This window comes from Lepus europaeus, chromosome 9, assembly GCF_033115175.1.
Source record: "Lepus europaeus isolate LE1 chromosome 9, mLepTim1.pri, whole genome shotgun sequence".
Lineage (NCBI taxonomy): Eukaryota > Metazoa > Chordata > Mammalia > Lagomorpha > Leporidae > Lepus > Lepus europaeus.
Window position 1 is genome coordinate 72,417,145 of NC_084835.1, and position 22,699 is coordinate 72,439,843.

The 22,699-nt window shown below is 41.6% G+C and overlaps 1 protein-coding gene across 4 annotated transcripts in view; it reads right to left on the reverse strand.

The window, feature by feature from the left end:
* The window catches only part of OSBPL1A (oxysterol binding protein like 1A), a 229,282-nt gene that overhangs the window by 76,500 nt on the left and 130,083 nt on the right, over positions 1 to 22,699 (reverse strand). For 3 of the 4 annotated variants that reach the window (XM_062201480.1, XM_062201482.1, XM_062201484.1), the window contains one exon: positions 22,514 to 22,676. In XM_062201480.1, the coding sequence (XP_062057464.1) occupies positions 22,514 to 22,676 (163 nt within the window). Of the gene's footprint in view, positions 1 to 22,513; positions 22,677 to 22,699 lie in introns of those variants that run through there. The other variant, XM_062201483.1, reaches the window with a different exon arrangement.

The following is a 22,699-nucleotide window of genomic DNA, read 5'->3' on the forward strand; positions in this document are numbered from 1 at the left end:
TAAAAGAGGAGGTCAGAAAGTTCACAGTATAAACACACCGGTCATTCTCATAAGTTATCCTGATAAGCACTTTTTAACATGACTTCTGAAAACCAGCTTGAGAACAAACAGTACAATGTAAGACTGATGGATAATATAACCTTCCTCTTGTTACCCAAGGTAATAAGAAATGGCCAGGAATCACAAATGCTCAAGAGGATACCTTTACAGTTTATGGTTTCTCATGCAAAAGGCATGTCCTAAAGGCAGTTAGTAAGCCAGGGCACAGCTTAAAATATGAGTGTTAAACTTTTCAGTATCCAGTTACAACTATACACACTCAAAAATAACACTAAATAATAAAGAAGATGAAGACAGTAAAATTGACCACATTTAAAACAAATTATAAGCTGAAAAATCAGGATGAGTCCCTAAGGTGCTGCCAAGAGACGGCTACAGTAATTTACTAAGGAAGTGACAGAAGCTTGAAACAAAATCTTGGCAACCTGCAGCCAGGGTCAAAGACATTCTAGACAAATCCTGTCTGAGTGAAGTCCAAGGACAAAATGAGCCAAACGGTACAATGTTGCTTCAGAGTTTCTTAAAAGTATGGCCTGGTTCCCAAGCAACTAAATCAACTTGCAAAATCACACATGTGATTGAAGATGAAGAATTACCCAGAAATCTTAAGTGCATCCATGTTAGACTACTAAATCCAGGGCTTTCCCATCTGTCTAGGTGAAATCCTTTCTCAAAATTATTTTGAGGAAGATAATGTATTCATTCACTCTGCACAGAAAATAACTCTAGAACCAGTTACAGACCAGTTGCAGGATAATCTATGGTCAGAAAACAATAGTTTCATATGATTTCAATTTAATAAATCAATATCTACCAAGCACTTGTCATACATCAGGTACTGGAGCAGGTTTGGAAGGAACAATGGGACCCAGCACAGTGCAATCTAGTGGAAGACACGTGTGTCAGCACTGGCTTAGACCTGTGACTGTGGGAATAAGCAAGAAGCAGGGTCAGGTCCCAAACGGAGGCAAGCAAGTGAACTGGGATGCACGAGTAAGTCTCTGAGGCAGGCCAGGAGAATGCTAAGGGCCCGAAAGGGGGGTGGGACAGTAAGTGGCATGGAGGGAGAAGTGGGCGGTCAGAGGAAAAGGACAGGGTCTTCAGAGATAGGGGGTTAAAGTCTGTCAGATCAGAGTTGGGACTGAAACCTGGAGGTGATGAGGCAGCGGGCAGCTTTCCAGGGAGTAAGACCACACTTAAACATTTATGAAAGCATCATTTCCAATAGCTTCACTAGTAATACTGATGGCAAATTTGGTGGCTTCGAACAACAGCAACTTAGTATCTCCCAAGTCAAAAACCAGTTCCATTGGGTGAAAATCACAAGTGTTGGTAGGACCACAGTGCCTCAGCAGGTTCTAAGGCGAATCAGCTCCTTGTCACTCAGCTCTGGTGGCTGCCAGTGTTCCTGGGCTTACAGCTGCAGCCTCCAGTATCCGCCCCAGCCATCAGATCAGCTTCTCCTCAGGGGGACTCATGTCTCTCTGCATCTCCCATCAGGCTCCTCATGATAGCACATAGCTCCTACCCAGATAATCCTTTCACATTCACCAATACCTTGCTTTCCTAATTGGGCAACATTCACAGGTTCTAAGACCAGGACGTACACATATTGTCCCAGAGGCCTGCTTTACAGCCTACCACATCCAGTGGTATACAATGTAGAAAACAGACAAGGACGAATTCTAGGAACAGGAGGATTTGTCACAGAAAGGTACTACCATGTGGGGTCAAAAGCAGGGGGAGGCTGGGCAGGGAAACTGTAGTGAGGGCTGGGCAAGGGGTCGGGGGAGGAAGAAAAGACGTCACTGAGATGGGAGAGGCATAAGGAAAGGCAGTGAAAGTGAAAGATGACTTGCTGCTAGTAGTCTTCAGTGTGTCCGTGACAGTGCCATTAACCATAGCAGGGGCTAGAGGAGGTGGAACAGGATCACATGTCTGGTTTCTATCAGACTCAGAGAGACTTTGGGCCAGCTAAAAATTTTCCATAAATAAATGGGAATACTAAGGCCATTATTATTCTCTACAACTAACCAGTCCTCAAGTTCAATACATTGAGGCTTAAAATATGTCTCAAATGTATTTCAAAATCTTATTCACTGAAAATATGAACCTCTTCTAATGTTCCAGAATCTATATTAGTTGCTAGGGTCCCCAAGTTCCTCATGGAACTTTCTATGCAGTTGAACAGCAGGACTGACAGAAATCAAATAATCACAAATAGAAAGTTTTGACTTTAGGAAGTACAATTTTAAGTTGGCACAGACAGCTGTAAGAAAGGATTCACAAAGTCCAGCAGGCTTCCTGGCAGGAGCCTTGGCCTTTGAGCAGAGCTCAGAGAGATACACGTTCCCTGACGCAGCAGTGGAAAGAAGTCAAACTTTTCATTCCTACTAGTGCTGCTTTTATTCAAGCTCTCCTGATTTCCTGCTTAGTACACTGTGATCTCATATCAGTCTTGACTACTTAAACACAAGTATTCTACCAGAATACAAAGTCCTAAGAAGGGATCTTCTCTTTGAATCCCCAATCCTTAGTACAGTAAAAGCATACTGTAAGAATTCCACAATGTTTACCAAAAGAATGAAATTTGGGGGGTGGAGTTGTGATGCAGAAGGTTAATCTGCTACTTGCAACACTAGGATCCCATATCAGAGCTCTAGTTTGAGTCCTGGCTGCTGCGTTTCTGGTCTAGCTCCCTGCTAATACACCTGGGAAAGCAGCAGATGGCCCACAAATGGAATTCCAGGCTTCTGGTTTGGGTCTGGCCCAGTACTGCCCATTGCAGACGTTTGGGGAATGAACCAGCAGATGGGTAATCAATTGATCTCTGTTGCTTTGCTTTTCCAGTAAGTAAATAAATCTTTTAATAAAATGAAACTCTAAAACACTAACCTGACATCACCCTATATAAAATTGGTTCCATGACACCTCTCAGATAACTAAATCTGCAGATGCCTAAGTCCTTCATTGTCCTATTTTCATATAACCTAAGTACAACTTCCTATTTACTTTAAACCATCTCTAGATTACTTGCAACACATAATACAATGTAAATAGTTTATAAATAATTGTTATGCTGTATTATTTAGGAAATAGGACAAAAAAGTCTGTAAATGTTCAGCACAGACACAATTTTAAAAAAAATAGTTTCCACCTACAGTTGGCTGAACCCATGGATGCAGAACCCTTGGCTAGGAGAGCCAGTTGTACTTCATTATGGGTTGGCTTCTTACCACCTGTCTGCTGAAGTTCAAATTCTGTAGAATACTTTGATATGACTCATTGAAGTCTAATCTTAAATACATTTTTGACTTTAGCTCTTGTCACTAACCCTCAGCATCCAAAACACTCACCTTTGCTTTACCTTCATCCCTTTTACAATGGTTTTGTAAAGGACTTTTTCCCCACTTTTGCAAGTATTTACTTTCTCCAAAGGGAGTATTTTCTCCCATTATTTGTCTGGAAAACTCTCACTGGCCCTTCAAAACCATCTCTAAACATCATACATTTTGTGATGCTTCCTCTGACTTTCCCATGGCGTTCTCTGTCTTTCCTCTGAATGGCTTTAATGCACCTCATGCACCTTTTGGTGGTACTTAGTCATTTACTTGTCCAACAAATGTTGAGCATTTCCTTCTTTGTCTAGCACTATTCTAGGGGCTGGAAATACAGTGAACTAACATGAGACTCCTCTTTTATAAGGAATTTACATTCTAGATGTGGAAGATCAATAAATAAATGTGTATTATATGGATAGAGCAGTTTATTTTTTTTTTAAAGGGGGGGGGGAATAGAAAATGACAGGGTAAATAGGTCTCTCTGGGCACAGAAATAAAGGAAGTAGGAGAGAGAGCACAGCAGATACTGTGTAAGGGTTCCAAAGAGAGGAAATAAGGAAAAGCAAAGACCAGAAGGAGAACATGCTTGGCAAGCTCCAGAACTAGCACTGGAGGCAGGCGGAAGGGGACAAACTAGCTCTGGTTTCAGCGTGATGAAAGAGAACAAGTGAGAGGACAGAGGAAGCTTCCTGGAAGAGAGCAAAGAGCCAAGAACCTGGGACTCTGGATTTTATCCTGGCAGAAAAGCAAAGCCACTGGAGGATTCTGTGCAGAGAATCAATGGGAACCTACTGATGCTTTGAAAATATCACTCTAAGTTTTCCAAATATCATAGGAAATAAGAGCAGAGCAATCAGAGAGCTAGTGTCATAAGTCAGGTAAGAGAGGATGGGAGCTTGGGTCTGGGTTACAGAAGAAAAAATGTGAGATTCTGCTCTGTTTTGAAGGCAGATATAATGGGATTTGTCGATGGATTGGATGTACAGTGGGAGAAGAAAACAGTTTGTGATGGACAATCCAAAGAGTCTCAGTTTTGGCCTGACAAGTGGAAAGACAGATCTCACATCTCACATTCACCAAGACGCAGAAGACTGCAGAAGGGGCAGGCCTGTGAGTAGAAACCAGAAGTTTTCTTCTAGACATTTAGGAGATCCCATTAGACATTTAACTGAACATGTCAAGCAGATATCTATGAGTCTGAAGTTCAGGGGAAAGAATGTGGCTGGAGACATAAAATCGATGGCATTATTAGAGTATGAACAGCATTTAAAAGGCATGGAGCTAGATGAGGTCATCCAAGTCAACACGCTCAAGCTTTCCTGTGCATATGAATCACCTAGGGGTTTGTAAACACACAGGATCTTATTAACTAGATGCCGGTTGGGGCCTCTGATCAAGCTCCAGGTGATACCAATGTTAATATTCCACAGACAACACTTGGAGTACAGAGGATTGAAGGAGTAAGTATAGAAAAGGAGAGAGAAGCAATTCAATCACTATACCCTGAGATAATCTAATAGCTAAAGCTAGGAGAGAAAAGGATAAACAAAGCAAACAGAGACAAAAAATCAAGTGAGAACAGGATTCAGGAAATTAAGGAAAGTGTTCTATGAAGGAGGGAGTAATCAACAGCTTCAAGTGTTGGTGAAAGGTCATGAAATTAGGGTGTAGAAATGACTACTCCATTAGGCAACAGAGTTACATTACAATGACGACCAAGTCCAGAGCAACCAAGCTGCAATGGTTGGAGAAAAATATATAAAATAGAGGGTGTTCAATAAGAATGACAGGAAAGGAAAGGGGTTAGATCAAAGGTTGTTGATTTTAAGACATTGATAGGGATATAAAGAATGATTACGTAGGAGAGAGAAGGGACTGCATGATGGCCTTATGAAGTGAGAGGGGCTGGGACCCACACAAATGGAAGGGTTGGCTTTGGTTAGGGATGTCACATTCGTCGCTGCAAAGCAGAGAAGACAGAAGGTGAAGCACACATGCACGTGTGTTGGTACCTGGGGTCATAGAAACAGGAGAAATTTCTCAGTGACAGAAAAATGTCCTTTTAGAGGATGGACAAGAAGCTATTAAAAATTTTAGATGAGATAAAAAGTATGAAATAGCATGTAGGAAGTACTAAGTAGAAAATGTAATGGGAGTACAGAACGTATGGCAGAAGTTAACAGCCAGGAATCTCAAGAAAGACCACCACCAGCAGGTCCTGGCATTTGTGGTCTATCTAGATGCTTGGGATCTGGCATCGAAGTGGGGCAAGAATGGCCTGGAGAGACAGGCAGGAGAGTGACTGATTACATGATACCCGATGCAATCTAGACCTGGTAATGAGGAAGAAGAGGACACAGGTGGAGCAGATGTGCTAGTGTGATCAAAGAAATGCTGGACTAGGTTTTACAGAGAAAGAGTTGCAAAACAAGAAAAACACTGTCAGATTTGAGATGCATTAAGTTGAAATGATGAAGGCCAACTCTAGGGTTTGATTCTAGGAGTAGCCACAGTGGACTGGGTGACAAGACTCTCCCTCCCTCACCCCACCCACCTCACTTTACACTGTGATTCCAAGTCCCTTCCAGGCCTAGGCCTCTTCCCCAGCTGATTTCTGGGACTGGATCTGATTTATCTGGGTACTTCTACTATGCCTAACAAAGCATCTATATGCAGCAAGCACTAAGTATGTCTGGTGACCAAATCCTCTCAGTGCTCAGGAAAGTACAATGCATACAATACAATGTTTCACAATAAACATTAAGGAAGACATTATTCAATAAAAAAATATATTTTTTTACAACAAAGATGACCAAGATAGGCATTGTGGTGCAGCATGTAAAGCCACCACTGGGGACACCAGCATTTCATATGGGAACACTAGTTTGAATTCCAGCTACTCTGATTCCAATCCAGCTTTCTGTTTAATGTGCCTTGGAAGGCAGCAGCAAAGGGCCCTGGTACTTGCGCCTCTACCACTCATATGGGAGACATGGATGGAGTTCTGGGCTCCTGGCATTGGCCTGGCCCAACCCCAGCTGTTGGGAGCATTTGGGGAGTGAACTAGGGAATAGATCTCTCTTTCCCTTTGCCTCTTCATCTCTGTCTCTGTGCTTTTCAAATAAATCAATCTTTCTTTTAAAACTGAAGATAACCCCCAAATACTGAACCCAAAATGTAGTGGATAACTTATTTTCTAGTGTATGCCTGCAATATATATGATTATCTGCTAGATAATTTTTAATATCATCAACGTAAAACTGGATGAAGAGCCCCTTCCACTACTTTGACCAGATTGTACACAACATATTTATTACATACAGAGAGTATTTAATAATAGTCACATTCTCTAATACTCCTTTTGTTATATACAACTAACATCAACCAATTAACCACTTAGGTTATAGGCAACAGGAGAAACACAACAAGGTCTCTGTCCTTAAGGAATTCAATGTTTTGGGAGAGATAAAGGAGAAATACAAAGTTACATTAGAGGAAAGGAAAGAATAAAGCGGCATTCAGCTAACTGTCAAATAAAAGAGTTAACAAAAATAAATGCAGTAAGAACACCAGATACTATACAGGCCCCACATACAGAAAAGAGACACAGAAAAGTAACAGGTAAGTAACACAGCCATTTCAAAGATAAACCAAGCAAGGCAAGGAAGACAGGGTCTGGCAATGGAATACAAAGAGCAGTGTGAACCGCGTCTACTCAATGCTCACAACACACTTCTGAGTTATTCAGAATGACACTGATGACCCTGGTCAACTCCTCCACCTTTGTGTGGACAACACCAATGTAGACATTGTTACTGTTCTCAGCTATTACCTGCTGTTTTTATTGGGTGAAACATTATTGGATATAAAACATAATGGTCCCTGTGTCATTGTCCTCCACACAAAACCAAAATGATTATGCTACTGCCTTTTGTTTTGAAGGTTTTTATTTAGAAAGATGTGATTTTTAAAAACCTGCCCTCAGAACTGCTGAGAAATGCTAAAACTAGCTTCAATTTCATGCCATAACTATCTTATTGGTTTTGCCAGTCTACACTATTGGATTTTATGCATTATTCATGCACATCTCAACCAAAATAGCATTAAGAGAAAAATCTAGCAAGAAAGCTTTTCTTGAGCAACTGATCTCAACATGTTTTAAAAAGGAAAGTGAACACACAGTGAGAAAAACATTTTGAACTTATAATATAAAAAGACCAGGAATTTTCCATCAAACTTTTATCTTAGACTAGGACCAAAGAATAATAGCCATGAAATTACTTAGTTAACTCGTAATAAATGGCTCAAAAATAATTCCTTAGATTATTAGACAGTCATGAAGTCATGCACTTTTAATTTTCTACCCTTTAACAACTTTTTCATCTCCTCCCTCTCTGCAAGGTCTCATAACTACACTTTGATTTTAAGTTCCTGGAGATCAAGTTTTATCGTCTAATACCATCTCATCCTTGCTTTCTCCTTTGCCACTTTACCTCCCACCTAGAATTCAAAGTGGTAAGTGCAGATGCATGAAATTCACAAGTATTACTGATTATCTTGGGTTGCTTACCAAATATCATACTGTTTTCTACTTCTGACATTTGTCCAGTAACCTGCATTTAACAAGTATATAGAGACCAACCCTGACTCTGTGCCACATATTTCAGGGATATAAACAGGTATGGTCCCACCCATCTAAAGACACCAGGACAACACAATGTGAGGTGTAAACTGGAGGAGACAGGAGAGACTGCCCAGGAGAGGAGATGACTGAGAAAACCACTGAGAGCTCTGGAGAGAGGAGGGCAGCAGGAACTACAAGTGAAACTCACAGGACAGATGGAGGCAGGATCTTTTTTTTTTCTTCTGGAAAGTATTTCTACAACTTTTTTCTGCTGGTGGAATTAAACTTTTCCACAGAACTAGCTGGCCTTTAAGTTCTCATATTTTTTGCTTCAGTGAGCACTTGTTCATTTTTCCAGGAAGATGTTCACTTATAGTTACATCTGAAATTTTACCTGAGAGCATTTCATTCTTACACACACACACACACACAATGACAGTGTGATGCTGAAATTCTCATCCTTTTCAATAATTTCACCTAACAGAATCAATCAAATCCTAAGGAAGCAATCTCCCCACTTTGTGGAATTTTATGAAATCTTTAGTCACATAACATACTGGGAAAACAATTTTCTCAAGAGAGTCCAGGGACTGCAAAACTTATTACACTATTCTGTTGGCTCTGCATCGAGATTTGCCTTTGCACCTACTATGTTTCCCTTGAATCTACGTATCTGAGAAAGCTTAAAGAGACATAACTAAGGGAAACAGGACATCACATGGACTTCAGATATAATCAAATAAAATTACCCTTTTAATTTTAAGGAACTACACAAGTTAGCAACTTTAAACATTAATGTGGTGTGTGTTTGGACTAGCAGTTAATCACTGGTTAAGATTCCTAGGGTCCCCTATCAGAGTGCCTGGTTTGTAATGTGGGACCCAGCTCCCAATCCAGCTTCTTGCTAGTACACAGCACTGGAGGCAGTGGGTGACGACACAAGCAGTTGGAACCCTGCCATTCACATGGGGGATTTGGATGGAGTTCCTGGCTCTGGCACCAGCCTAGCATTGGGCTCTACCGGCATCTGAGGAGCCAACCAGCACATGGGAAGCTGTCTCGGATTCTTTCTGCCTTTTCAACAGAAACCTTTTTAAAAAAAGTTTTTCAATATTAACATAGGATTGATTTAACTTGTTACTGTAATTCAAGAATTAAAATTAACTTTTAACAAGACAAATGTTTGTATACTGTCCTTGTTCTCACTTGTTTATCTACTTGCCTGACACCATGACCACTTCTGAGAGCTGAAGGAAGATTAACGTGGCCAGAGCACAGCAAGTACAGGGGACACAGGGACAAGACAAGCCTCAAGGGACAAGCAAGGTCTAGATCATGTTGAGACTAGTAGGGCCCTTAAGGAAGCTGAATTTTTTAAAATACTTATTTATTGAGCTGGCACCTGCAATGCCAGATCCCTTATCAGAGTGTTGGTTCACATCCTGGCTACACTGCTTCCACTCCAGCTCCCTGAGATGTGCCTGGGAATGCAGCAGAAGATGTTCCAAGTGTTTGGGCCTCTGCGACCACATGGGAGATCTGGATGGAGTTTTGGACTCCTGGCTTCAGCTTGTTCCAGCCCCAACCACTGCAGCCATTTGGGTAGTGAACCAATGGATAGAAGATCTGTTTCCTTCTGTCTGTCGCTGTGCCTTTCAAATAAATAAAATCAATCTTAAAAAAAAAAAAAAAACAGACTTATTTATTTGAAAGGCAGAGTGACAGAGAGAGGGAGGGAGACAAAAATGGAGGGAAGACAGAGGGAGAGAGAAAGGGAGACAGAAAAAGGAAGAGGGAGATAGAGAGGAGGGAAAGAAAAAGGTAGGAGGGAGAATGAGAGGGGCAGAGAGAAAGTGAGAGACCCTCCACTCACTAATTCACTCCCCAAAAGACTACAGTAGCCACAGCTGGTTCAGGCAGGAGCCAGGAACTTCATGGTGATCTCTCACATAGGTGGCAGGTGACCAAGTACTTGGGCCAGCATTGAGCTGAATGAGAAGAGGAGTAGACGCTTGACTAGAATCAGCACTCAGATATGGGATGCTGGCATCACAAGGGGCAACCTAACCTGCTATGCCGCAACATAGGTCCCAGAAAATTGAATTTTATTCCGGGTGCACTGAGAAGCTACTGAAGGATTTGAAGTGGAGGGATGCAACGATGCAGCTGCCTGCAAGGATCACTATGGATGATGTGTGCTCAATGAACTTCAACAGGGCGGGGCAGGAAGCACAGAGAGCAGTTAAGAGGCTGGACTAGTGGGTACAATCAGTGACAATAACAAGAAAACTAACATTTGTCAATCCCTCAGTATTCCAGGTGCTACTTTAAATTAATTACAAAAACTTACTAATTTCAGGGCAACACTGTAGCGCAGCAGGTTAGGCCAGTAACTGCAATGGTAGCATCCCATATGGATGCTAGTTCAAGTCCTGGCTGTTACATTTCTGAGCCAGCTCCCTGCTAATGTGCCTGGGAAAGCAGTGGAAGATGGCCCAAGTATTTGGGCCACTGTACCTATGTAGGAGACCCACAAGAAGTTCCGGCCATTTAGGGGGGTTAACCAGCAGATGGAAGTGCTCTCTGTCTCTCCTTTCGCTCTAATTCTGACTTTCAAATAAATAGATAAATCTTTTTTAAAAAGCTTATTAATTTCTTCTTCACCATAATTATAGGGCCCATTTGCAGATGAAAAAAATTAGTGCAGAAAAATGAAGTAACTTTCTGAAAGGCATGTAATTGGTACAATTATGACTCATCAATGGCTTTTGGCTGTAGTACCCACCTTCTTAACAATGACCATATATTAATATAGCACAGATGAGTTCAAGGTACGACTAGCAGGCAGAATGGACAGGCATTGGTCTTGTTTTGTGGATGAGTCACATAAATGTCACAAATCATTCCGAAGTTTCACCTTTAGGACATTCATTTAGAAATATCATTTATTAAGACAAGGGCAACCCCAGGAGGAACAGGATCTGGGCAGATCAAGAATTCCTTTTTCACCAGCGCCGCAGCTCACTAGGCTAATCCTCTGCCTGCCGTGCCGGCACCCTGGGTTCTAGCCCCAGTTGGGGCGCCGGTTCTGTTCCGGTTGCCCCTCTTCCAGTCCAGCTCTTTGCTGTGGCCCGCGAAGGCAGTAGAGGATGGCCCAGGTGCTTGGGCCCTGCACCCACGTGGGAGACCAGGGGGAAGCACCTGGCTCCTGGCTTCGAATCGGTGCGGTGCGCCAGCCGTAGCAGCCATTTGGGGATGAACCAACGGAAGGAAGACCTTTCTCCCTGTCTCTCTCACTGTCTAACTCTGCCTGTCAAAAATAATAATGATAATAATAATTCCTTTTTCATGTATCAAGTGACAGCTTGGAGATATAAATTCAGAGATTATGGAGGTCAGAATAATGGCTCCCTGAATTTGGCCATGTCCTAGTATCTAGAGAAGCAATGACTATGCTACCTTACAATTCAGTAGTGTGGAACCTTTTTTCTGCCAAGGAACATTTGGATATTTATATCATTTTTGAGCCCATAAAATTATCAACTTTAAAATTAGCCTGCTATAGATTTACTGAATATTAAATCCTGCCTGTAGTTGCCTTAGCAGGGCCAGACCAAATGATTCTGGAGCTCCTACATGGCCTACAGGCTGGAAGTTCCCCACCCCTGGAAAAGGGGACTTGCATACATAAGTATGATAAAGGGACAGATTATCCTGGATTATTTTGGTGGGTCCCATGTAATCACAAGAGTCTTCATAAAAGGGAGAAGTGTTGGAAACAGAGAGAACTTAAAAGGTGTTAAGGGGCAGCACTGTGATATATCAGGTTAAGCCTCCATCTGGGTGCTGGCATATCATATGGGTGTTGCTTCAAAGTCGTGGCTGCTCCACTTGCAATACATCTCCCTGCTAATGGCCTGGGAAAGCAGTGGAAGATGGCCCAAGTGCTTGGGCCCCTGCACCCATGTGGCAGACCTGGAAGAAGCTCTGGCTCCTGGATTTGGATCAGCTGAGATCTGACCATTTGCAGCCACTTGGGAAGTGAACCAGGGGATAGAAGACCTTTCTCTCTGTCTCTCCCTCTCTCTGTAACTCTGCCTCCCAAATAAATAAATCTTAAAAAAAAAAAAAGATGTCACACAACTGTGAATACAGAGTAGTGCCTTGTGCCACAGAGTGCAGGTGGTGGTCTATAAAGGGCAGACTTTCCTAGAGCCTTGAGGAAGAACTCAACCATGACTGCACCTTGATTTCAGGACTTCTGACCCACATAAGTGCAAGAGAATAAATCTGTATTACATCCCTAAGTTTGTGGTAATTTGTTATAAAGCAACAATAGCAAACACGTACAGAAATTAGTGTTTAAATTAGTACTAAACACGTATTAAATTAGTACTAAACACGTACCAAATTAGTGTTTAAAGTTGTACTGGATTGAAAATTCAGGTGAACAAAGCAATAATTAAATGCAATTCTCCCTGAGAAAGGCAAAAGCAGACAGGTACAAAAACAGAAAGAAAAAATGGTCTTAAGGTGAGGTTAGCAGGAGGGCAGAAGTGAAAGAGGAAGTGAGAATGGAGAGTGACGTGAAGAGACTGCAGTGGAAAGACAAAGTCACTTATATGAAGGTTTTTGTGATCTCAATGAACTATATGGCTAGGTCAACAACAGGTCAGAGGACACCTGTCTCTTAATATTATGGCAGTTTCTACATTCTACCAAGTGATTCCCACAATTTATAGTAGGAAATAGTAAGAGTGGCCACCAAAAGGCTAGCATAGGGCCAGCACTGTGGCACAGCAGGCAAAGCCACCGCCTGCAGTGCCGGCATCCCATATGGGTGCTTGAGTCCTGGTTGCTCCAATTCTGATCCAGCTCCCTGCTATGGCCTGGGAAAGCAGTGGAAGATCATTTAGATTTATTTACTTAAAAAGTCAGAGAGACAGGCTGAGATTCAAACAGATATCTTCTATTTGCTGGTTCATTCCCCAAATGCCCACAACAGCCAGGTCCAGGCCAGGCCAGGCATGGCCAGAGCCAAGAGCCTGGAACTCAGTCAGTCTCCCTGCACCTGCATGGGAGATCTGGAAGAGGCTCCTGGCTTCGGATCAGCTCAACTTGAGCTGTAGCGGCCATCTGGGGGGTGAACAAGCAGATAGAAAACCTCTCTCTCCCTCTGCCTCTCCTTCTCTCTGTGTAACTCTTTCAAATAAATGAATAAATCTTAAAAAAAAAAAAAGGCTAATATATTTCAGGAGAAAACAGCAAAACCTGGTGGGCCATTCAAGGTAAGAAGCAGCATATGGCCCAATGGAACCTACTCCTCCCCTCATTTCCAACTGCCATGGTGGAATGGGCTCATCGACCTAAGCACTTGGACTCAGCCTTAAGACCCTCCTCCACACAGCAATCCACAAAGTAGAAGATATCACAAACCACATCACAAGTTAATCAGAACTGGCACTTGAGATGAAATATATTTGCCAAACCTAATCTAGGAACCACAGTTCTTATTCTATCCTCTCTCAGAGGAAACAAATGTGGAACTGAGTGTCAAAATATGACTGAAAAGCAAAAAGATGACAGCTGTTAAATATCTACCAAGAAGGATGACTAACTGTGGTACAACAGTAGCATGGACTTCAATAACATTTTAAACAATCTTTAAAAAGAATGAGCTAGAGCTGATGGGATAGAATCCCAAGACATGTTTTCACATGAACAAACAGACCATGGCTCAGCTACTTCTATTAAAAAACAAATCCATACGTACACAAGCACATACACATGTGAGTCCTTAACGGGGCTGGAAGAGAGTAAATCCACTGTTACCAAGAGGTGCATGGTCACTAAGGGCTGAGGGGAGGAAGTTCACTGTGCTCTGTATGTGCTTTTTTTAAACTAACTTCATATAACAAACATGAAGTTTAATGGGAAAAAATTTCATTTAGATTTATTTACTTAAAAAGTCAGAGAGACAGGCTGAGATTCAAACAGATATCTTCCATTTGCTGGTTCATTCCCCAAATGCCCACAACAGCCAGGTCCAGGCCAGGCCAGGCATGGCCAGAGCCAAGAGCCTGGAACTCAGTCAGTCTCCAACACGGGTGGCTGGGAACCAAATACTTGAGCCATTAGTTGCTGCCTCTCACAATGCATATGTATAAGCAGGAAGCTGAAATGGAAGCAAACCTGGAACTTGGACCTAGGCACTCCAAAAAGGGATGTGGGTACTCAAAGCAGCATGTTAACCACTGTACTAAATGCTGGCCCTTGAAACTTTTTTAAAGTTTATTATTTTTTTTAAGAGTATAAGGGGCCACCATAGTGGGTAAACCTACTGCAGGTGATGCCAACACCCCATAGGGGTGCCAGTTCCTGTCTCGGCTGCTCCACTTCCAATCCAGTTCTCTGCTATGGCCTGGGAAACCAGTAGAAGATGGCCCAAGTACTTGGGCCCACGTGGGAGATATGGAAGAAGCTCCTGGCTTCAGATCAGCCCAGCTCCAGCTGTTGCAGCTATTTGGGGAATAAATTACCCAATGGAAGTGCTATCTATCTCGCTCTCCCTATAACTCTGCATTTCAAATAAAATAAATAAGTCATAAAAAATCCAAAAAGAAACTACCAATGCTGTTGACATTATGGGTGAGAATACAAATTAGTACAGCCATTAAGAAAAACTATATGGAAATCTCTCGGGAGTTTCCCAAGATGCTGGAATACAGAGGGAACTTACTGCTCTAGTCTAGGAGAAGCTGGTTTAAAAAAAAGTGGAGAGTATGCCATCTCAGGGAAGAGTTAGGAAGAAAACACCAGAGAAAACTCCACACAAATCAGAGGGACACTGTGGACCTACATGGAGACCGTAGACAACCACAACTCAGGACCCCAACAACAGAGAGCCTCAACACCAGCTTTGGAGTAAGGTGAGACCAGACTGCAGCAGCCCAAATGACTGGTTATAAAGCTGCAGGGGAATGAGTCTGACCTGGAGTCCTGCAACCTAGAATAAAAAATGGGGGGGCACATTTCCCTCTCCCCAGCAATCTGGCACTGGTGTCCAGTAACTAGCCAAGAGAGGCTGGGCACCATTCTGGACATAGCTGCGCCAGCCAGCTCGTGTCTGGGCGCTCAGCAACCAGGAGAGAGGAGACACTTAAGCCTGGCTGGGAGAACCAACAGGTGGCTGGGTGCTTGTGACTGTGGGAGCCTTGTGTGCCAGGACTGTGAAAACACTGTGGCTGCATGGGAGGAATCAGGGTTTAGCTGGGACTTTGGGCAGTCACTGTGGGTGACCCCACATGCTCGGGGGTCCCTGATTCCATGGTGAGGCTTGTTGCTGCAGGATCCGTTCTCATAACCGAGTATTGCACGGATCTTTTATATGGTTCTTGTGGCAGCATGGATGAATATTGAACCCACTGAGGCTAGCACCCAGGCATTGGTCTCCTCTGAGGAGAGAAGGTGAGCATGAGAATATGCCAACAGAGCAGAACAAATCTCCCCTCTGATTAAAAAAAAGATTTACCCACACCCAACTTGGGTGTCATCTGGAGCACTGAACAGAGCTTCCTGACCACATCCAATACATGCCTCTGGGTATTCAATGAAAGAGGGGACACTCTACTAAGCCACAGAGGCAAAGTCCAAAGATAAAAGCCATCAAAGGGGGAGAAAACAAAACAAGTATCTCCACAACTGCCTAAGAATAAATGCAGCAACTCCAGAAACAAGAAAAGAACTTAACACTTCAATACTAGAATATGAAGATGAAGAGGTTGAAGAAATGCCAGAAACAGAATTCAAAAAGTTTATATGGTAGGATTACTTAGAAGTAATCATAAGCAAACCCAAAAACTAAAGAAATCTGTATATGACATGAATTAAAAATTTTTCCCATGAAATTGAGTTTAAAGAAAAATCAAATGAAATATTAGAAATGAGAAATTCAATAGAACAAAAAAAAAAAATTGGTAGAAAGCCTTAACACAGATTTGGTGAGGCAGAAGAAAAAATATCCAAGTTAGAAGATAAATCTCAGGCCGACGCCGCGGCTCAATAGGCTAATCCTCCGCCTGCGGCACCAGCACACCAGGTTCTAGTCCCAGTCGGGGCGTCAGATTCTGTCTCCCAGTTGCCCCTCTTCCAGTCCAGCTCTCTGCTGTGCCCCAGGAGTGCAGTGGAGGATGGCCCAAGTGTTTGGGCCCTGCACCCCATGGGAGACCAGGAGAAGCACCTGGCTCCTGCCTTCGGATCAGCGTGGCGCGCTGGCCGCGGGGCCATTGGAGAGTGAACCAATGGCAAAAAAAAAAAAAAAAAAAAAAGAAGATAAATCTCTGGAAATTTTACAGTCAGCCCCCCCCCCCCAAAAAAAAAAGAGGAAGAAGAAGAAAAAGAAATTAGAAAACTGAAAAACAGTGTTGCAGATTTATGGGAGACTATCAAACGACCCAACATACAGGTCTTAGGAATTTCTGAAGGCTTGGAAAGAGAGACTGGATTAGAGGCCTTTTTAGTGAAATAATTACAGAAAACCTAATTTAGAAAAAGGGATGTCCAAGTACAAGAATCACACAGAACTCCTAACAGACATGACCAGAAAAGATCTTCACCATGACACATTGTAGTCAAACCTTCCACAGTAAAACAAAGATCCTAAAATGTATATAAGAGAAATGCCAGATTACTTTCAGAGGATCTCCAATTAGACTCACAGCAGACTTTTAAGAAACCCTACAGGCTAGGAGAGAATGGTGAGATATATTCCAAATCTTAGGAGGAAAAAAACTGTCAATCTAGAATACTGTACCCTATAAAGATCTCATTTATGAAGGAAGGTGAAATAAAGACTTTCTATAACAAAACAGAAATTGAAAGAATTTGTTATCACTTGTCCAGCCTTACAAAAGATGCTTAAGGATGTGCTACACACAGAAACATGGTCATCACTACGAAGAGAGTGAAGGCAGAAAGTCTCCCAATACAAGTACAAAGGAAATCCAAAGTAAACAATAGGAATATCTGTGGAAAAATGGCAGGACCAAGTTGTTACTCATAAATAGTTACTTTGAATGTTAATGGCCTCAACTCTCCAGTTAAGAGATATGGACTGGCTGAATGGACTAAAAATCAAAACCTGTCTATTTGCTGCCTACAAGAAACATATCTCACCAACAAAGATATATGCAGACTGAAAGTGAAAGGATGGAAGAAGATACTCCATGCTAACAAAAACCAAAAAAAGAACTGGTGTAGCCATCCTAATAACAGACAAAATAGACTTTAACACAAAAACTGTTAAAAGAGAAAAAAAGGCACTATGTAATGATTAAGGGATCAATTCAACAGGAAGATATGACTATTATAAATGTATATGCACCTAATACAGAGCACCTGGCTATTTAAAATAAATGTTAATGGATCTAAAAGGAGACATAGACTCCAATACAATAGTAATGGGGGACTTCAATACCCTACTTTCAGCAATAGACAGATCAACCAGTCATAAAATCAGCAAGGAAACAGTTAATCAACACTACAGACCAAATGGACCTAATAGATATCTACAGAACTTTTCATCCTACAGTTGTAGAATACACATTCTTCTAACCAGTGCATGGAACTTTCTCTAGGATATACCACATGCTTGTCCATAAAGGAAATCTCAGCAAATTCAAAAAAATCAAAATCATACCATGCATCTCTTCAGGCCACAATGGAATGAAGACAGAAATCAACAACTCAAGAATCTCTAGAACATATGCAAACACATGGAGACTGAAAAACATGCTCCTGAATGAACAATGGATCATTGAAGAAATCAAAAGAGAAATGAAAAAATTTTTAGAAATGAATTGAAGATGATAATACAACATATCAAAACTTATGGGAGCCGGCGCCGTGGCTTAACAGGTTAATCCTCCACCTTGCAGCGCCAGCACACCGGGTTCTAGTCCCGGTTGGGGCGCCGGATTCTGTCCCGGTTGCCCCTCTTCCAGGCCAGCTCTCTGCTGTGGCCCGGGAAGGCAGTGGAGGATGGCCCAAGTCCTTGGGCCCTGCACCCGCATGAGAGACCAGGAAGAAGCACCTGGCTCCTGGCTTCGGATCAGTGAGATGCGCCGGCTGCAGCGGCCATTGAAGGGTGAACCAACAGCAAAAAGGAAGACCTTTCTCTGTCTGTCTCTCTCTCTCTCTCACTATCCACTCTGCCTGTCCAAAAAAAAAAAAAAAAAAAATTATGGGATACAGCAAAAGCAGTGTTAAGAGGAATGTTTATAGCAACTGGTGCTAACATCAAGAAATTAGAAAGGCACCAAATAAGTGAGCTATCAATGCATCTCAAGGACCTGGAAAAAACAACAGCAAACTAAACCCAAAACTAGTAGGAGAGAAGAAATAATTAGAATTAAGAGAACAAAATTAAAGCAAAAAAAAAAAAACCCCAAAAACCCACAATACAAGAGATCAGCAAAACGAAGAGCTGGTTTTATGAAAAAATAAACAAAATTGATACACCATTGGCCAAACTAACCAAAAAACTAGGGAGAAGACTCATATCAATAAAATTAGAAATGAAAAAGGAAATGTAACAGACACCACAGAAATACAAATCATCAGAAATTACTATAAAGAGCTAATATGCCAACAAATCGGAAAACCTACCAAAAAATGGATCGATTCCTGGACACATAACCTAAATTGAGCCATGAAGACATAGAAAACCTAACCAATATTCAAGACAGAAATTTAATCAGTATTAAAGACCCTCTCAACAAAGAAAATCCCAGGACCAGATGGCTTCACTGCTAAATTCTAACAGACATTTAAAGAACTAACTCCAATTTTTCTCAAGTTATTCAAAATAACTGAAGTTAAGGAAATCCTCCTGAACTCATTCTATGAGGCCAGCATCACTTTAATTCCTAACCCAGAAAAGATACAACAGAGAAATAGAATTATAGACCAATTTCCCTGATGAAAATCCTCAACAAAATATTAGCTAATCAAATTCAACAAAACATCAGAAGGATCATTCACCTAGACCAAGTGAGATTTATCCCTGGTATGCACGGATGGTTCAGCATTCACAAATCAACCAATGTGATACATCACATTAGCAAATTGAACAAAAACTATATGATTATCTCAATAGATGCAGAGAAAAGATTTGATAAAATACTATACCCTTTCATGATGAAAACTTAAAGTTGGGTATAGAAGGAACATTCCTCAACACAATCAAGACAATTTATTACATACCCATGGTCAGCATCCTATTGAACACAGAAAAGTTGGAATCACTCCCACTAAGATCTGGAACCAGATCAAGATGCCCGCTCTAATCATTGCTATTAAATACAGTCCTGGAAATTTTAGCCAGAGCCATTAGAAAAGAAAAAGAAATCAAAGAGATACAAATCAGGAAGGAGGAAGTCAAAATCAAAATATTCCTATTTGTGGATGACATGATTCTATATATATATAAGGGATCAAAAAGACTTCACTAAGAGACTACTGGAACTCATAAGGCAGTTTGGTAAAGTGGCAGAATATAAAATCAACACACAAAAATCAATAGACTTTGTATACACAGACAACGCCACAGCTGGAGAAAGAACTTCTAAGGTCAATCAATTCATAATAGCTACAAAAAAATCAAACACCTTGGAATCAATTTAACCAATAACAAAGATCTTTATGATGAGAAATACAAAACATTGAAGAAATAAATAGAAGACACAAAAAATTGGGAAAATGTTTTCATGTTCATGGATTGGAAGAATCAATATCATCAAAAAAAACGCTCAGCAAAGTGAAGAGGCAACTAACAGAATGGGAGAAATTACTTGCAAACTATGCAACTGCTAAAGGATTAATAACCAGAATATATAAAGAGATCAAGAAACTCAACAACAAAACAAACCCAGTGAAGAAATTGACAAAGGGCTTAAACATTTTTCAAAGAGGAAATTCCAAAGGGCAACACACATGATAAAAAAGCTCAGGATAACTAGCCATCAGGGAAATGCATATCAAAACCAAAAGAGGTGTCACCTCACTCCCATTAGAATGGCGTTCATACAGAAATCAACAAACGTTGGCAAGGATATGAGGAAAAAGTTATCCTAATCCATTGTTGGTGGGAATGTAAACTGGTAAAGCCACTGTGGAAGACAGCATGGAGAAACCTCAGAAATCTGAATATAGACCTACCCTATGACCCAGCCATCCCACTCCTGGGAATTTACACAAGAGAAATTAAATCAGCATATGAAAGAGTTATATGTACCTCTATGTGTATTATAGCTCAATTCACAATAGCTTGATATGGAATCAGTGAAATCCTATCCTTTGCAACAAGATGGATAGAACTGGAAAACATCATACTTAGTGAAATAAGCCAGCCCCAAAAGACAAATACCATATGTTCTCTCTGATCTGTGATAACTAATAAAGCACCTAAAAGGTAATATACAGAACTGAAAAAAATAATGTATTACCAGTTCATGTAAGGAAAGCCACTATATGGCAACACACACAGAGCCCTTAAAACTTTCAATACTGGGGAGTCAGCATTTGCCCTAGTGGTTAAGAAATCCACACCCCACATTAGAGTACCTTGATTCAATTTCTGCCTCTAGTTCCTGACTTCAGCTTTCTGCTAATGCAGGCCCTGGGAGTCAGCAGTGACGGTTCAAATGATTGGGTTCCTGCCACATGTGTGGATACCTGGATTGAGTTCCTGGAGTCTGGCTTAAGCCCCAGCTGGGTGTCATTGAGGGCATTTGGGCAGTGAACCAAATCCACCCGTCAGTTAATGTAGCAACATTTAAAAATGTATCTATCATTTTAATACACACAAAATGTTAATACAGCCAGTCTTTTGTCTTTATTATTGTATAATATCCAATTTGGTCAATATACTGATTTTTTATTTTCTTACAGGAAATAAGGAAAATACAATGGAAAAACAAAAAATTTCGCAAAAAACTAAAAATAGATCTACTATATGACCCAAGTATCCCACTTCCAGGAATATACCCAAAGGGAATGAAGTCAACAAATAAAGGAGATACCTGTACTCCCATGTTTATTTGCAGTGCTAACAGCAAAGATATAGGATGAACCTAGATGTCTATCAATGGATGATTATGAAAATGTGGCATATAAACACACAATGAAATATTAGCCTTAAAAAAGAATGGTGACCTAACATTGTCAAAAAATGGATGGAATTAGAGATCATTATCCTATGTGAAATAAGTCAGGTACACAAAAAGGCAAATGTCATGTTTTCTCTTATTTGTGAAACAGTGTGTATGTATATAAATGTTTGGGTGCCATATTATTTGGTATATAAATATTCATAAATGTTGTATTTACTGAATTATGCCCCTCACATTAAAACATACCCTTGGCCGGTGCCATGGCTCACTTGGCTAATCCTCCACCTACAGCACCGGCACCCCGGGTTCTAGTCCCAGTTGGGGCACCGGATTCTGTCCCAGTTGCTCCTCTTCCAGTCCAGCTCTCTGCTGTGGCCCGGGAAGGCAGTGGAGGATGGCCCAAGTGCCTGGGCCCTGCACCTACATGGGAGACCAGGAGGAAGCACCTGGCTTCTGGCTTCGGACTGGTCCACACCAGCCTTCGCAGCCATTTGGGGGGGGTGGGGGGGGGGAACTAACGGAAAAGGAAGACCTTTCTCTCTGTCTCTAACTCTGCCTGTCCAAAAAAAAAAAAAAAAAAACAAAAAAAAACCCTTGTTTCCTCATTTTCCAATCTCTTTCATGAATCCTAAGCTATGTGACTTTTTTTTTTTTTGACACGCAGAGTTAGACAATGAGAGAGAGAGAGAGAGAGACAGAGAGAAAGGTCTTCCTTCCGTTGGTTCACCCCCCAAATGGCTGTCACGGCTGGCGCGCTGCGCCGATCTGAAGCCAGGAGCCAGGTGCTTCCTCCTGGTCTCCCACATGGGTGCAGGGTCCAAGCACTTGGGCCATCCTCCACTGCACTCCTGGGGCACAGCAGAGAGCTGGACTGGAAGAGGAGCAACCGGGACAGAATCCGGCACCCTAACCGGGACTAGAACCCGGGGTGCTGGCGCTGCAGGCAGAGGATTAGCCTAGTGAGCTGCGGCACCAGCCCCAAGCTATATGGTATTAATATACCCACCCTTGCTTTAAAAAAAAAAAGTATGTATTTATGTATGTTGACATGTGAAGCAAACAGGACAAAATGTTAAAAATTGTTTTAAAAAAAGAGTATAGAAATTAGCAGTTGAAGTGTCTGGGCTCTTCTCTATTCAGACCTCTGTGCATTTTATCCTATAATATCTCAAGCAACTTTTCTCTGGACATCAGCTTTACTGATATCTCCCTCCCTCTCTCTCGGTATTCAGGGAAACTCAAGGTAGCACATACCCTATTATGATATGGATGCCGTGGACTCTAAAAGCCCAGCAGGTGGAAAGACTCTCTCGGGTTACCTGAGAGTGCATCGTAGAACTCGTCCTCGCTGAGGATGCTGGGAGGTGGGGATCCTTCAACCAATGACTGCTCTAGTTCATGGTGTTCAGTGGCCAGAGTCTCCAGTGCTTCAGACAAAATTTTGTTTTTTTCTTGCTCCTGTTCCAATTTAAAATTCCTCACCTAGAAGAAAACAAATACACAAA